We start from the raw sequence: 15889 nt of genomic DNA, 5'->3' as shown, positions 1-15889 counted from the left end.
AAGAAACAAAATCTGCCTGAACATGTTCCTTCTTTATGAAGTAAGAAATAAGGCTATCTTAAACTCCTGACATTTGGGTGGTACTTACAGTAATAAAACTCAGTTAAAGTAAATGCAAACTGACTTCAGCAGTCACACATCTTCTGAACTGCTGACCTGAATCCATCAGGACACTTTTCTCCCTTATTACCTTTTCACTTCCTGATATTCAAGAGTACTCTAGCTGAACCAGGGAACTAACACAAGAAAAGCAGTTGCAACAGGACTTTGGGTCTGAACAACAACAGTATCAGAAATATCATGCAATGCCTGGATCAAAGGCGGCTGCAGAGTCAGAGCGCAGTTCAATTAACAAGCAACTGTTTGAAGACCTACCTGCATTAAAGGGATGTCTGCATGTACAATTACTGTTTGTCCTGAAACTTTTAAACCCCTCACTTTAAGAGCAGAAATATAAAGGAGACAAACAGGGCAATACATTATAATTAAACGGCAAGTCAATACTTGTCTTCTTTTGCATTTGGTTGGCCTGATCTTATACATCGTATATCCCCTTTTGGCATACAGAGCTGTATTCTGGTTAATTTTTAAACAAACTGCTGCCACACTGCTAATGCTATAAGGAAAGAAATTGTCACACTGTCTTGTTTCATTTTATCATATCAGTCTTCTAAAGTATTTTTAGTATGCCTTTAACTGCAGAGCACCATAGAGATACCTGAGTTAGCTTGAAATAGATTATACCGGCATAATTAGACTGTTTTCAGCAGCTAAACTAGAGTTTAGCAGGTGATAATTTAAGCTATTTTTCACCATGGTAAATAAGCCTGCACTGAATGCTGGATTTAACTGTCCCAGTGCTCACACTGGCTTGTTCAAAGCTCGTTTATATACGTGTGCTGTACAGACGTAACCTTCTTTATGAATGCAGCATATTCACTGATATTCCTTTCACTGAAATAGCTTAATTTTTATTAGATCCTCCATTATTTATTAACAGAATCATTAAAAGCGAAGAGTTAGCTATTAAATGGTCTGCCAAGCAGCCTACGCTAGAGTATAGATTAACCCATTTTATCTTATAGATGTGCTTCTGTTAATAAAATCCAAAGCTGCTAAAATATGGAAAAAAACCCTCCACCAGAGAGGCACATCTGAAGTCATAATAAGCATGCAATTTGGGTATTCAAAATGACATCATGACAGCTGCTATGCCTTCTAAGTATTGAAAGTACTTTAAAAATAAAGCAGTGGTAACACAGTTTGGCAAATTGCTTCAATTGGCTTCCCACCATCCAAAAGTCAGCATTAACAGCAGCTTGGTTTGATTTTTCTCATCTGCCTTTTGTAAAGCAGATTAGACAGTGAAAAGATTCAGGATTTTTTTTTTTTAAATTTCTGTCCCTGTCTTTCAGTAAGAGTTTGCAACAATACACCCAAATTACTTTGTAAACCCAGCGCACAGTCCTAACGTGCTAATTGAAACACGATTTTTTTTCTACTGCATGTTTGAAATGTGTTACTATGCCTCACATATTCCCCTTGCAGAAAATTTTAACCTTGACAAAAGCACTGCCTTTCTCTGTCAGTTAATTTCAGTTTATTTCCTCTGGAAAAAATCTTCGTCTCAACAATTCATCCAACTGAGAAAAAACCCCACCGAACATCTGGTAGAGATCTCTTACCTAATGACTGGTAAAGCTCAGTCATCTTGGGATGATCCCAGCAGGTCGTTTGCGTCTCATGGCTACAATACAAAACATGAAAGTTAGTAAAGTAAAATTTCTCTCTCCATCTCACAGCAAGTGATGCAGGTTGCACATCAGAGCACTACCCACATCCTGGGCTGCTCCAGCAGGGATTCTCAGCAGTGGCAGGCATGTCTTCTTTCAACATGAGGCATTAACTTGGAGCACTTTATTTAGGCAAGGGCTCATGAAACAAAATTAAAAGTAGTGCTAATATTAAAAAAACAGCAAGTATTCAGATATGTCAGTGTTTTGAGGAATTTGTAAGCACAGTGATCAGTTCTAAAGAACTCTTTGTTTTGTACAGGTCATTCTCCAGTTGCTCCAAACTAGAGGACAGACATTTGAAAGGGTTTCATTCTGAGAGAATTTATGGAAACTCTGACCAGATACTGAGATCCATAGCATTTTCGATCTGCTTTCCCCTACACACTCTCTCCCACGTGGAAGGTAAGAGTTATCCAAAGCAGCAAAACTCCAGTCTTTCCTTTCAGTCCAGACACCTGCACTAAAACCCCCGTGCAACAGCCTACTGATCCACCACCAGCTCACACCACTTCTCAGGACAATGCCTCACACCCTGTATTGACAGTCTCTTTTGGCAAAGACTCTTGGCTGCTCCTCTTCTTCCCTGGGACTCCCAGGCCCTTTCCCTTGTCCCGGAGGTCCCTGTGCAGTGTCAGGCGGCAGAGCTGTTGGGAAGCCAGGGGAAAGCTAAAGCGGGTTATGAAACGCTGCAGTATGACTAGAATGTAAATTGGACAGTCTCTGCATTGAGGGGAGCAGCCTCCAGCTCTGCAACACAACATGTTGCCGAAAGACAGGCAGCGTGAGAAAGCCAACAGAATGAAGTGTTAGCGGGTGTAGTAGCAACTCATGTCTCCTAAGGTTATACTTTTTATGAATTTGTTTTTTAATGAAAGCATAGCTAACATGATTATGTTTCTATTAATGTAGAAGTCTTGCTTATCTATCCTGTTGCCAACAAGTCCTGTTCATACAGAATTCAGTAACATTAAAAGATAACCACGAGTGTCCATAACAAAAAAAATTCCAGAATACGTATGTAGCATACAGTTGCTAGCAAAAACATTGGTCTTTTCTGTACTTAAAAGCAGACATCAGGGTTTCAACATGCACACATCATTTGAGAGAAAATATGCAGGAGAACAGGACCTGACTCACAGAGCTGTGGAGCTCCTGGAGCACATACCTTCCAGCTCCAAAAGATTAAACCACCACCCAGCAGCACCCGTACACCCAACTGTGCCCTGGAACACTGATGAGGTTGTTTTAGAGAACGAACGTTCCTCGAGTTCTCATTTTGAGGCACTGATGTTCCCAAGTGCACATTTATTCTTTACAGGCTAAGAAGAGGTACAACTTCCAATGAATCACTTCAACACCACCCCTACTCACAGAAAAAAAGAAAATCGTGACATGTTTTCTTAGTGTGATTTAATTTTGGCCTTAAAAGACAGGCTATTTATTTGATCCATGCAAATACTTTACTGCCCCAGTAACCTCTATATGTTCAGCAGCTTACTATATATATTTCCAGATTTTCCTCTGTAACTGCAATGAAGAATGAAAGGGATCACAAGCACTAAGAAGAAGGAAAAAACCACTGCCATAGTGCTGCCCTACTTGAGCACAGGCTTTTAAACAAGCTCTGTCTCATCAACCTAAGCATTCCCACCCCTTCCCAATTCCTGCAGTGGCTGAAGGCAGTGAAAGAGGGAGGAGGACACCAGAAGAGCAAAGGAGTCTTGTTCTTTGTTTGGTTAAAAATGAGTGCTGCAAAGGGAGGTGGCTGCAATTGCATTCAGAAATCTCAGCCTGGTCTGGGTTTGAGGTTGTTTTTTTTTAATTCCCAGAAACTGGGTAGCTTCAAGTGAAAACCTATGGATCTGAGCCCCCCCTCCAAGCCCCTGCATTTCCCACCTTGCTTGGGTACGGGCAGGTTTTGCAGAGAGAATGTAACACCAGAACTTTTTACCATACCCAGGCATAAAGTGTGTTTTTGAAGAAAAACAGAAACAGTTTTGTTCACACGTTCAGTTCCTAAAAACTCAGCCACCTGAAGCCTCTGCTGATACAACAACAGTCCAAAGCAAAAGAGGAAGGAGGAGAACTCATGGCAGAAGACGTTGTAGCCAGGGATGTCACAATTCAGGTGAACGTGCTGCAGACCCAAGCAAACATTCATACTCACAGACCTGGGGTTGCAGTTTGTTTTCACCCAATGTCAATCCCATATCAGGAATTCCAGACGCATAAGCTTGGCTGCCCTGGCTTGCTTTCCCACGGGCAGTTAGCCCCAGAAGTGGATATCTGAACAGAAACTATACCATGGTTTGTATGCCAAATCATGTAGTAAAAATGAGAAAAAGAACTTAAGGAAACAGTTACAGGAAACCTCTGAAGAAAACCTGCCTGACTTTCTGCATGAAAGTAGTCTGGCAGACCCAAATTGTTCTATGGATAAACTAGACCACACTCCATAGCTGCTACCCTGGCAGCCTTCAAAGAAACTGATTCCTCATGAAAATACTTAAAAGCCATCAGATATCTGGCAAAGGTAAATATAGATAGGATTATAGAATCCCAGGTCTGTGAGGGACAGAAGAACAAAAAGATCATCTTAGTGTGAAAAACTAGTATGGTCAATCAGTAATCAACATGACACAGATGAGTTGAATTTTAAATAAATGACCTTTTAAATAAAATTTCCATCACCAAAAAACCACTAGGCTCCAACTGTTTTCAGATATTTTCAATAACAGTAACCTCAGACCTCTCCTCATGGTGTAAGATTAATTATCTTGGAGATCCGCATTTTCTAAGGAATGATTTCATTAGCTTCATCTGCAAGTGATAAAGACTAAACTTGCAGGGCAGGTACATTTCCCCTTTTGCTTTAATTTTACACTTTGTTGCAACTTAGAGGAAATATTCATTTCCTTAAGACTACAAAAGTCAAGTAAGTAGAGACCCTAAGTCTTTGGCCCACCACGTTCCCAGCAGTGACTATGCAATGTATCCCACACCAGGTGGTGTGGCTGCCCTCGGCAGGGATCATCCATCTGGTACCAGACCCAGGGATGGGCTGGTCAGCTGTGAGCACACCTCTGTGCTCCTGCAAACAAAAGCAAGGGCTTTGAAGTGAACTGAACCTTGGTGGCTGCAATTTCTGTAGAGGTTGAGTGCCCATACCGAGCCAGGGCAGACTTTGCTGGTACTTTACATGCAGAACACAAGAAGGCTGCAGATATTTCGCTCCAGCTAAAAGGTGTTTGCTTCCCAACGTTCTCAGCTCGGAAAATTATCAACTATTCTGCACACAAGGGCAGCTCCAGGAAAGGTTAGATTCCATCAAGGCTATTCTTCATAAGCCTCTTTGCCATTTTCAAAGGCCATTTAATTGTGAGCTTTGGGGTTGGACCGGTGGGGGAGGATTTGTGTGTATGCCCTTATTGTGAACACCGTCTGAAGTGAAATGCCAGCTCAGCAGTTTCAGGCAGCCTCAACCACACTTGGGAATGCTGTAGCATCCTTAATAGATCTGCAGTAAAGTGTTTGCCAGAGTTTCAAACTCCGGTGAACAAGGCCCTTTACAGCCTGTAAGTCAGGAAGACATGAAAAGTATAGTGCAAGTCCTCTTGACTAGCAGCAGCTGAAGCAGGGTGAGAGTATGTGCAGAAATAAGTACTTGGAATGCTTTTCCTACAAACCACCAACACAAAAAGGCATCAACGCACACAGCCAGCAGTTCTGCAATACTGCACATGCTCAGAGGACACATTTTTCAATTTGGCTCTACAGTTAGGTCAACTAAATTGATCACTAGCTTTTAAATCATGGGCATTCTGCAACAAATAAAAATATAAATGCGCTCACTTGGCTTATTTTCCTCTTTCTCACCTGACTTGAGCTGCAAAAGCGGAAAGGGAATTAAAACCAAGCCTGGAAAGGAGATGAGCAGCAATGGCTAATGGTGACACCTAGACATGGGTGTGACGGGTACACTAAATACACTGATAATTCAGCGGAATAAAAGCACAGTCTTCACTTGAGACATCCTTTGGGAACCACAGGACCACTTCATTAAAGGATGATTATATTATATTAGCAAGGATAATTTTTATGTGGGGAATTCTGTCACACCATGCCTGTGTGAACTCCTCTGTTCCTGCCAACAGCAGAGAGATTTGTCTCTCATCGCTGTCAGCAGAGCCAATAACACACAGCACTGGAAACCTGAAATCAGGAGATGATATCCAAACTGACATGCTAGCTGAATTACAGTTCCCTTGTTATAACTTGATCGGTTTGGCCAAAATACAGTTATTTTATCTTCATTCCTTTTATATTACTTCTGAGCAACACCAGCAGCAGGAGTGGAAAGCAATGCACCCCCACACCCAAATTCCTGCACACCCCCCACCAAACATTCCTGCACCAGCCACACCATAACATTTGCAAACCTTTTAACTGTTTTTGATTGCACTCCTTCTCCCTCACCCTTTTTTCAAAAAACCAAAACCTATATCCAGGATTTGGTCTCGTGTATTCACTGCTCAGCTCCAGAATAGAATTTTAGGTTGCAGCTGCAGAGTCCTTTTTAAACTCTTACAGCCCTCTTTATTGGTGATACTAGAGCCAGTTCTGCTGCACTTCTCCCCACACCCTTCATTAGAAAATGCGACATGAATTAGATATGCAAGTGCATAGATGTGCATAGAATAAGAAATTCTACCTTGTAGCAATAAATAAGTAGTTACATATACTGACAAAAAAAGAGCCAAAATTATAGTGATATTTTACAAAGCACTGAACTGATCCATTTTCAAACAACACAATTTATAATACCTCTCACCTTCTGGCTTTACGAGGAATAAAACGTTACTCCAACCACCTTATGACTGTTGTCAAAAAGCCAAAATAAGCACAACAGTTGTTTGGATTTTACTAAACTAACCTAAATGCAACTGAAAGAGGCTGAATGAACAGACATTACCTTTCATTTAAAAGAAAAATGTTTTCATCAGCAGATGACAGTGATTGCAAGGAAGATTTAATATTTTTCTTTTTACAGTGTTTCATTAATTCCTTTGATAAAACAAGTTACTGCTATGGAAAGTATTAGCAATGTAAAAAGGTGGCACTCCTTTGTGCTTTACAAAGGACTACTGTTTTCATCTGTAAATCTAGAGACTACTGATCTGTGCAGAGATTATTTCTGTTTAAGCCAAGGATCAGCGTCCCTTCAGCAGGAATTTGACTTTAGCCTGTTTTATTGGCTTTTGTGAGATTTATCAGACTGCTGAATGCAGGCACCAATACATATTAAAGTTTCTTGCCGATACTGGAAATGAATAGCAGGAGAAGGGCAAATATCAGCTGTCGAGTACTGAATAGTAACTCTTTTTTTCTCCCTTGCTGTTAAACATTTATTTTGTCCGCTCTGTCGGGGTAAAGATTTGCGCTCAGTGGCTTGGGCTGGGTGAGCCTTGCCCCCCCGGCTTGTCACTCTCCACTGATCTATTTGCTTTCCAAAGCCTATCCTCTCTGCTCCTGCCAAAGCAATTTCACTGCAGGGTCTTGTCAAATCCAGGCTCAGACAAGCGACGGCCTTGAACAATTCCTTAGTGCTAAAAAGGTCAAAGATCCCACATATAACCAGGTTTCCCGTTTCCTCAGTTATGTACACACACACCTGCAAAAACCACCTCTCTGCCCAACTTCAGTCCAAGGCGCAGGCTGGAGACACCGCTGGTGTCCCGGGCTGCAAGATGCTTTACAGCAGCTATTAAAAGGCAATATAAGGTGCCATGCAGCAACAATAAATACAGCACTTGCAGTGCAACAGCCCAGAGGGAATCCCCTCCCAACCTCTTCTGCCTATTAACTTGAAACATTACTTCTAAGCATGAAATTACACAGGGGGGGGAAAAAAAAAGGAAAAAAAAAAGGAAAAGAAGAACAAGCCATGCACCCCCAAGCACGTTTGTTTTCAGGAATTCCGCTGGAGTTCACGCCCGACCCGAGATGCCCCATAGGCGATGTGCCAGGCAGGTAACGCTGTGCAGCACCACGCTACCCCCAAAAAACCGCGGGCATCCCACACAGCTCTGATTCCCTGGCTCGGCTTTCTGCCCCCCGAGCCCTCACCGGCACAAGTACGGGCACAGGTACAGCCACCGGCACAGGTACAGCCACCGGCACAGGTAGGGGCACAGGCAGGGGCACAGCCACGCGTGCGTGCCGGCTCACACCGCCATCTCCTACGTGTGCCAACGGGGCGCATCCAGCGCCCAACTACGGCCTCGGGAGCGGCGAAAAGCGCCGAACCGAACGCGCCTTCCAAGTTCCCCGAAGAAACCCGGCGGCAAGTTGAGATTTTTCGGTGTAAGAGATGACACGCTCCGCCGCCGGTGCCGAGAGCGGCCGGACACGCCGCCGGCACCGCCGCGGAGCGCGGGGTGGCCCCGGGGCTCGGCGGAGCCGCCCCCGCCGCACCTGCCGCCCCGCGACCCCGCATCGCCCTTACCCCTGGAGCTGCTCCCTCATGGCGGCGGCTGCGGAGACAGAAACAGCGCGTCCGCCCAGCCCCGCCGCTCAGCGCCACTGCGGCCGCCCTGCCGGCAGGGAGGGACGGCGGGAGGGAGAGAGGGAGGGATGGAGGGAGACAGGGAAGGAGGGAGGGGACGGGGCTGCCCCGCCCCGCTCCGCTCCCGCCCGGCGGCGCTGCCGGCGCCGCACCCCCTCACCCGCCCCAGCATCCCGGCTGCGGGGCGTCTGAGGGCACCTCGCCCCTTGCCGGCTTCCCCGGGGCTGTGCAGCTCTTCTGGAGGCGGGAGGAAACCCTCGGGGCTTCCTTTGACTTCTTTTTGTTTGTTTGTTTTTTTTGTTGTGCGTCCTTTGCCCTGCCCCGGGCCGGCCAGAGAGATGGGTGTGCTGAGAGGCGGCAAATCGGTTCACTTTCAGAGGGCTTGGGAAGAAAACTTAGCTAAAATATGCACCGAATCTGGAACGGATTTGAAATGGGCCTTAACCTGCCCTTTTTTTTTTTTTTTTGCCTTTTTTTTTTCTTTTTGCTTTGCAGCTGTTAATTTCGGCGCTTAAAATGCCGAGTGGTTTATTTGTGAGTGAAATCAGGTAATTTAATTTCTGAGGGCTTGCCTTGGCCCTGCAGGGAAGGTTGGGCATCTCCTCCTGGTCAGCCAGAGCAGAAGAAATAGTTCTGCTCACACCGAGTTACTGTTGTGATGTTTCTTTGCATTAATATGTAATCATCATCATGGCTAGGCTTCGCGAATGAAGATTAATATGTAATATGCATTACACAAAGGAAAGCCAACAATCTCCTCTCAGTGTCACAGGCACTTCAAATCAGTGTGGCCAGTCTCCATTCATGCATATTGTACATCTATGTCCTTTATTCATTAAAATGAGGCTGCAAAAAGAACTGAGTCCTTCACATAATCAAGTAGTTTTTCAAGCCTTAGAGATTGTGCTTTCTTGGTAAAGCCACCCAAAAAAGTAAAAAGTATCTTTCAAATCAGAATCATAGAATGGTTTTGGTTGGAAGTGACCTTGAAGATTGTCTTGTTCCATCTCCCCTGCCATGGGCAGGGACATCTTCCACTAGACCAGGTTGCTCAAAGCTCTGTCCAGCCTGGAATGCTTCCAGGGATGGGGCATCTACAACTTCCCTGGGCAACCTGTGCCAGTGCCACACCACCCTCACAGTAAAGAATTTCTTCTTAATATGTAATCTAAATCTATCCTCCACCTTTCAAATGTACAAAAAGTCCTCCCTGTTTTTACACTGGGAAGATGCAGGCCTAGAAGCACAGAAAATTCATCCCACCCATAGTTTCTATACCACAGGAATATCACATAGATTGCTTTCCTATTACATACATGTCAGTAGGCACTGAACTTGGAAGGTTTTAGCCTAAGTACCAGGATATTCAGGGCTCCCCTTAAGGCTCCAGGTCACTGGGTTATCTGAATTTAAGAAAAGTTCAAAAAGCAGTTCAAGGAGAGCCCACGTGTTTTTTTTCCAGAAGCATTAAAAGTGTGAGATGCTCAAGGTTCAACCTCTCAGGCCCTCAAATGCAAATATAAAAATTAATGGAATTGAATACTAAATTCTCATAGTTTCCAGACGATTTAGTTTGTTTTAAAAGGTCTAACTCATAGTTTTCAGTTACCTTGGACCTACAGCACTACCACAATGTGGAAAGAAAACAGAGGATTAATTTTTGTGTAAACATAAATCACTATGTTAAAACTCATTACCTTGTGAATTTTCCGTTTAATTCAGTGGATCTGGTATTAGATCTATTGCTCCGTCAAGTATCTTAATTTTGAGGTGAATAAACTGGCTGAAGGCTGTCAATTATGTTACATCAGCAATCTCACATTTTCCCATCTTTAGCCAAGTTTTAAGAAGTGAGGAATCTTTCTCTAAGTCTTGGTTTGCCTCTCACTTGGGAGGAACCTCAGGGCTCACAACAAGGAGAGAGCAGCTGCCCATGTCATACAAAGGGACAGGGGCAGGCAGAGGCCCCCTCGTTTCACAGCAAAAGTGGTTTGTTTTCCCTCAGAAGTATCTAGCACTGATACCACCCCCCCCCCATACATTCCTTCAATTTTTACTGTTTCTGGAGTTTCCTGGTCTGCCTTAACAGAAGCTTGATGCTGCTATTATCACGCTGGTCTTCTTTCCCATACAATAGTGCCAAGTAATAAGAATTTAAAAACCAGTCTGAATTTCTCATACTTTGCATAATCTTCTTTCTCCTTGAGTTACAAATAAAGCATTGTATTCAATTAGACTCACAGCAGGTGAAAACCCCAATTAGTGAATCCATTTTCTTGGCTTTTTTTCCCTACCTTACACCCACACACCACTTTTTTTTTTTTTAAACAATAAAGGGGAACTCTGAGTCATTCCTCAATTGAAAAGCAAATTAACCCTTTGATCTCCCAAATCAAACTATTAGTCGCTCAGGAACATCCAGGGGAAAATACGAATGTTGAAGGATTAACGGATTAAGGCCTATTGACTTTATAAATTGATTTTTATAAAAAAAATCTATTTCATGTAGTTCTGATTGTTGTCTCCAAATTCACAAAAGCTTTTAGGTGTTTTGATTGACCTGAAAATTATATTTTTTTGTGTATAATGTACACACGTAGTACCACTCTTGCTTCAAATTACTTTTAAACTACCAATAATTTCATACAAAAATATATTTTGTTTGCAGTGTAAGTGGTTACTGTCTTTGGCATTTGCAACTGAAGCCAATCCTTATGCCATACTTAGTTTTAAGCCATTTATTTGATAAAAGATAGTGATCTTCCTATAGAAAATAAAACAGGATTACAGACTAAGCTCAATTTTAATTGCCTGTGGTGCTTTTCTTATGCAGGGGCTATTAAGTCAACTTGTGCACCTACACAGAGACCTTAATCAGAAGAAGAACCGTGTTTATTTCTTTTAAACTATTGGTTTGTCCTGGACTGTATCTAGTTGAGGTATCTATGTCTGCAACATTTAATAACACCAGGTGCTTAAAGGGAAATCACAGCTGCCTAAAAAGTGGGGGATAATACTTAGAAGTGGTCTTATTACCCCAAAACTCTTCCAGAAAAAAGAGAAATAGATGAATTGGATTTGCAGGCAGCCTGACTGCACTGCTTGCTGTGCAAATGGTCACTGGAATCTCTGTACTTAAGAAACCTGATCTTTCAATGTTTTTGATCTTTTCAATATTTTCTTCTCAGAATGTTGTCCCTTTTCTATGTGGAAAGAGCCAAAGACATATGTACATTAAAAAAAAAATTAAATAATGTGAACATAAAATAATTGATTCCTAAAATTAATGTTCAAGTATAAATCTAAGTTTTATGTACAAGATTAACATCATTATTCCAAGTTACAGACAGATATGGAAACCCAAACACAGAAATGGGTAGGGACTTGCCTAAAAGTGGGGCAGACATTAAGGGTACAAGCTGGCTTTTAAGTTTAGCATTTTGTGAGTTAGAAAACTAGAGAGACATTCCTTTAGTTTTAGTGTCATGGAAAGTGAGGATACAACACTTTCCTATTAACTAAGTCTTGCTTCCAGAGCTCTGTGAAGCGTGCATCCCTCCTTGTAAGTGTGGCTGTACCATTTCTCATTATCTGGGCAGTGGATTAGCTTGCCTTGCATATAAGATGATGTTGTGGTGCCCTGTGTCAGGCTGGCTAGTCCGTTATGCTGTTTACATCTATTTTCTTTTTCTTGGTATAAATAAATACTAAAAATCACTTGGGATGGCACAATGACACTTTCCTGGATCATCTCTCTTAAATATATTCCAAGGGCTGACACCTCCAGGATGTTTTGGGTATTTCTTGATAGCTCTCTCAGAAGAGCCAAGAAGAGAATACTGGTTTGGATGCAGCAGGTTTGTTTTGTTTTGGGGAGTTTTTTGCCTGTTTGCACATTACCACTGTAAATACGTTAAAATACTGCAAATGTAATGAAGGAAATAGTTTTGACATCCTCCATTCATTTTCCCCAACACTGTACTGTAAATTAAAGTACAACATTCATAGCTCAGTATACTTATATAATCAGTTATTTACACCATGGGATGTTGGGGAAGGAGCATTCCACTCCTTGTTCAGATGGAAACCTAACCTGTGTCACTTAGGAAGGGTGATGAGCTGGTGCTTCTTCTTACCCAGGGCTCATTGTCTGCAGGTAACTGGCAAGTGAAGCTCACAAGACTTTGCCTGACATGTTTCGCTGAGATGTTCTTGGAACAGACAGAGAAGGAAGATGAATTTTTTTTTTTAATAAAACTAATTCTGCAGTAAATATCACAGAGCTTACAGCAATGTAATTCCCAGTCTGGAAAGTACTGGTACATGGCACATGTGACAGGAGTACATCTGTTCCTGCTGAATGCTCAGTGGCAAAAACTCTGCATTCCTTTGGGCTGTCTTGCTTTTACTACAGTAAAGACACCTGATTAAAAGTGAAATCTTAGTCACCCTACAAGATGGGTATCACGGAGCCTCAGGAGCAGCCTGTGTGTGCCTTATGTTGCACTGCATTGCCTGCTGTTGCTAAAAGGTGAATGAGAGGGTGCCTGTCATTTTGAATATATTAGACATATGTATGAATCTCATCTGGCTGAAATCTTCGAAAGGCTAATCTGGAGAGCCAACATTTATTTTTTAAGCTGATAGTGACAATTTAAACACCTTGCAGTAGCAGAGTGTTCAGTTTCTACTGCCATGTATCTGACCTTGAAAAGAGGAGTTGAGTGGGACTGAGATTAATTAAGATTACATGCATGGGGTGGATGTGGTGGGTAGCACATCCCAGTTCCACCACCACTATGAGCTCTTCACGTGAGCACCTGAAAATATCGAAATTTCTTTTCTCCCTTCCATGAGAAACCACAACAAATAAAGGAAATTAAGAAAGAAGTAACCCTTACTCTTCTGGGATGGAGATGAACTGCAGTGTGAATAGTCTCAAGAATGGGAGATCAAGAAGCAAAGTGTTGACATAATGCTAGAAAACCAAAAGTAGTAAAACCCCCACTGAAGGCTTTCGGAAAACTAACAGGGAAAAAGAGAAAATTATATATATATATATAAAAATAAGACTTGAAATCTACCAGCCAAAAACTTAGGTCAAGCATAACTGCTTTCTGATCTTTATGAAACACAAAAAAGACTTGAAAAATAATAATTATACCTAGTAAATTCTTGGTTTGAGGATTCTGTAGTGGCAAAATGAATGGTTATCGTATCAGGGAGTAAGACTGAGAAAAAATGCAGAGTAATAAGGACAAATTAAACAAAGTAGCAAAAGCAAACTCCGTTTCTTTCTTTTCTTTGCATGCCCAGTTGGAAATAAATGATTGTTTTGCCTCCTGGGGGGATTAAAATAAGCAGGATTTGATAAACTCTCTCACTCACCGACTCTCTTTTCACCTCAAAATCTTTTTTTCCATGCATAAAATTATGTGTTGCAAACACAAAAGCTGGCTTCCGAAATCATTAACTTCTCCACTGTTTCCTATCAATGCACAGATCTCAATAGCAAGAAACTCTGTCTCTTGCAGTCCTACTTCACTCAGGCCCAGAAAACCTGATGGTAGCTACTAGTCACCATGCAGTCCTGGTCCCTAACAAGCAGCCACCTCTTCCAAAGGCTTCTTTTTTTTTTTGCTAATTTACTTTTTGGTTGCATTCCATAATATACGCAGTTTTGAGACTATTAAATCTATGTTTTGTGACTAATGTAGTACAATTTTTTTTTTCTTTCATTGAGGAAACTTTTTCAAAATGTCTTGATGCAAATATTACCTAGGAGAGAAAATACTCATTCGGGAAAAAAAAGCCACTAAGATCATGCTAGGAGATGACATCCTGGGATATTCCAGTGGTAAGGCTGCACCTATGTAGTAAACGAAGAGAACAATGAAATCTCTTCCATTTTATGACAGCTATATGCAAATTCCCAGTCAGGCCACTAGCTAGGCAGACTTCAAACCTTTGAAGTAATGTATTCATTTTTTGCTGTCTATATTCTGCCTGCATTTCAGCAATGGGTGCTTTGCTGTGTTCTCACAGGAAGTTGTAGTTTTTGTTGATTTGAAATATAGGTTGAACCTGTCATACATATTATGCTGTTTCCTCAATGATTATAATATACTATACATAACATTATAATATGTAATTCAAACACAAGAGGCCCTGCCTACTTTTACATACACACTAGGCTTTTTAATTATCTTCTAAAGATGTCAAGGCCACTGACCTCGGTAAGTATCATTTTGAGGTCGTATTCCTAACCTTTTCCCTGGACTGGACCATGCAGAGCCCTGATGTGGGAAAGGGATGGTTCTCCCTTCCTGGTAAATCACTGGTAAACACATTGATATAGATTCCAAACTGGAGAGTCTTTAGCTTCCCCCCTGGTGTAACATGAGCAAAGCTTAGTCTTTCTGCATGGCAAGACTGCTTTGCCCTCTCTTCCTAAATGACTTATGTGGGGATCCAGGAAGCAGAGCACTGCAACTGGGGGTAGAATCTTCCCAGAGAAGTTAATGGCAGGAGGGAGCAGCTACACCTAACTGGCCTCACCAGTAATTCTGTCCAGGCTAACTCCTTCATCTGATCCAGGTGACATTTCTCATCATTTATTTGCATAGAAATGCAGCTTCAGGTTTAGGGTTGTGCAACTACTCCCAATCTGAGGTCATCAAGAAAAGAATTCTGGAAAGGAAAAGTTTCTCATCTGCCATTTCTGAAATCAAAACTTTGTATTTCATTTCTAAACAGTATCCTATGAAAAAATGTACTTAACTTTGGCTAGAAAATGAGACAGTTGTTCATACAGCTCTGGCAGTGCCCTTTAATGGCAAGTGGCAATAGTCTCATCTTGTCCATGCCAAAGAGTGAAAATTAGTGTTTATATATAGAGTCATTTGAAACAAATACAGGCATACAGATGCCTACATTAACTAGCGCTTCCAGAGACACATGAATCAGTATCAGCTACCATGGTGCCATGTCCTAGGGCACAGATACCATTTTATCCTAATTGAATCTAAATGTATGTTAGCACTTAAATACTTCAGTAAAGAGGGATACAAAGGAATTTTGAGGTAAGATAAAAATTATTTCTTAGCTAAGTGGATTTCATTCATGCAAAGGATTTCATTCAAATCTCCTGTGGCAAGTTCAAGCATTTACACTTTGGCACATGATCCACATAATTCCAGACAGCTTCTGCACCTTCCATTTACTGAACCTTCATACGGTTCTTCCTACAAAGTACTCCTCCCAGCTTTTACATTTAGGTATCTTTGTGTAGCTCCTACTGCCTTGGGCAGAGTAGCTGGCAGTTAATTCAGGGAAGAATCCTGTGGGTGCTACCTGATAGAAAAAAAGTGCTGCTAAACTATATTGCACAGTTTAAACTTCATGCTTGTCTAAGTCTAATAATGGGAATGCATTTAGTAGAACTCAATGTCTAGGTAAGGTAAGGTAATGGCCAGTCTTCGCGAGCGAAGATTTGGGAAAGGTCATTAACCCTTCGAGCCTGCGCAGT

At 41.9% G+C, this 15889-nt stretch overlaps 1 protein-coding gene across 15 annotated transcripts in view; it reads right to left on the bottom strand.

Annotated features, from left to right (window-relative positions):
• Positions 1-15889, bottom strand: part of DMD (dystrophin) — a 799860-nt gene that overhangs the window by 75391 nt on the left and 708580 nt on the right. For 11 of the 15 annotated variants that reach the window (XM_017833948.1, XM_017833947.1, XM_017833942.1 and 8 more), the window contains one exon: positions 1686-1747. In XM_017833948.1, coding sequence (XP_017689437.1) covers positions 1686-1747 — 62 coding nt within the window. Of the gene's footprint in view, positions 1-1685; positions 1748-8301; positions 8425-15889 lie in introns of those variants that run through there. The other 4 variants (XM_017833943.1, XM_017833944.1, XM_017833945.1 and 1 more) reach the window with 1 other exon arrangement.

This window comes from Lepidothrix coronata, unplaced genomic scaffold, assembly GCF_001604755.1.
Source record: "Lepidothrix coronata isolate B3197 unplaced genomic scaffold, Lepidothrix_coronata-1.0 Scaffold225, whole genome shotgun sequence".
Classification (NCBI taxonomy): domain Eukaryota; kingdom Metazoa; phylum Chordata; class Aves; order Passeriformes; family Pipridae; genus Lepidothrix; species Lepidothrix coronata.
Note: the sequence above shows the minus strand (reverse complement) of the source record. Positions and strands in the feature narration are given on the sequence as shown.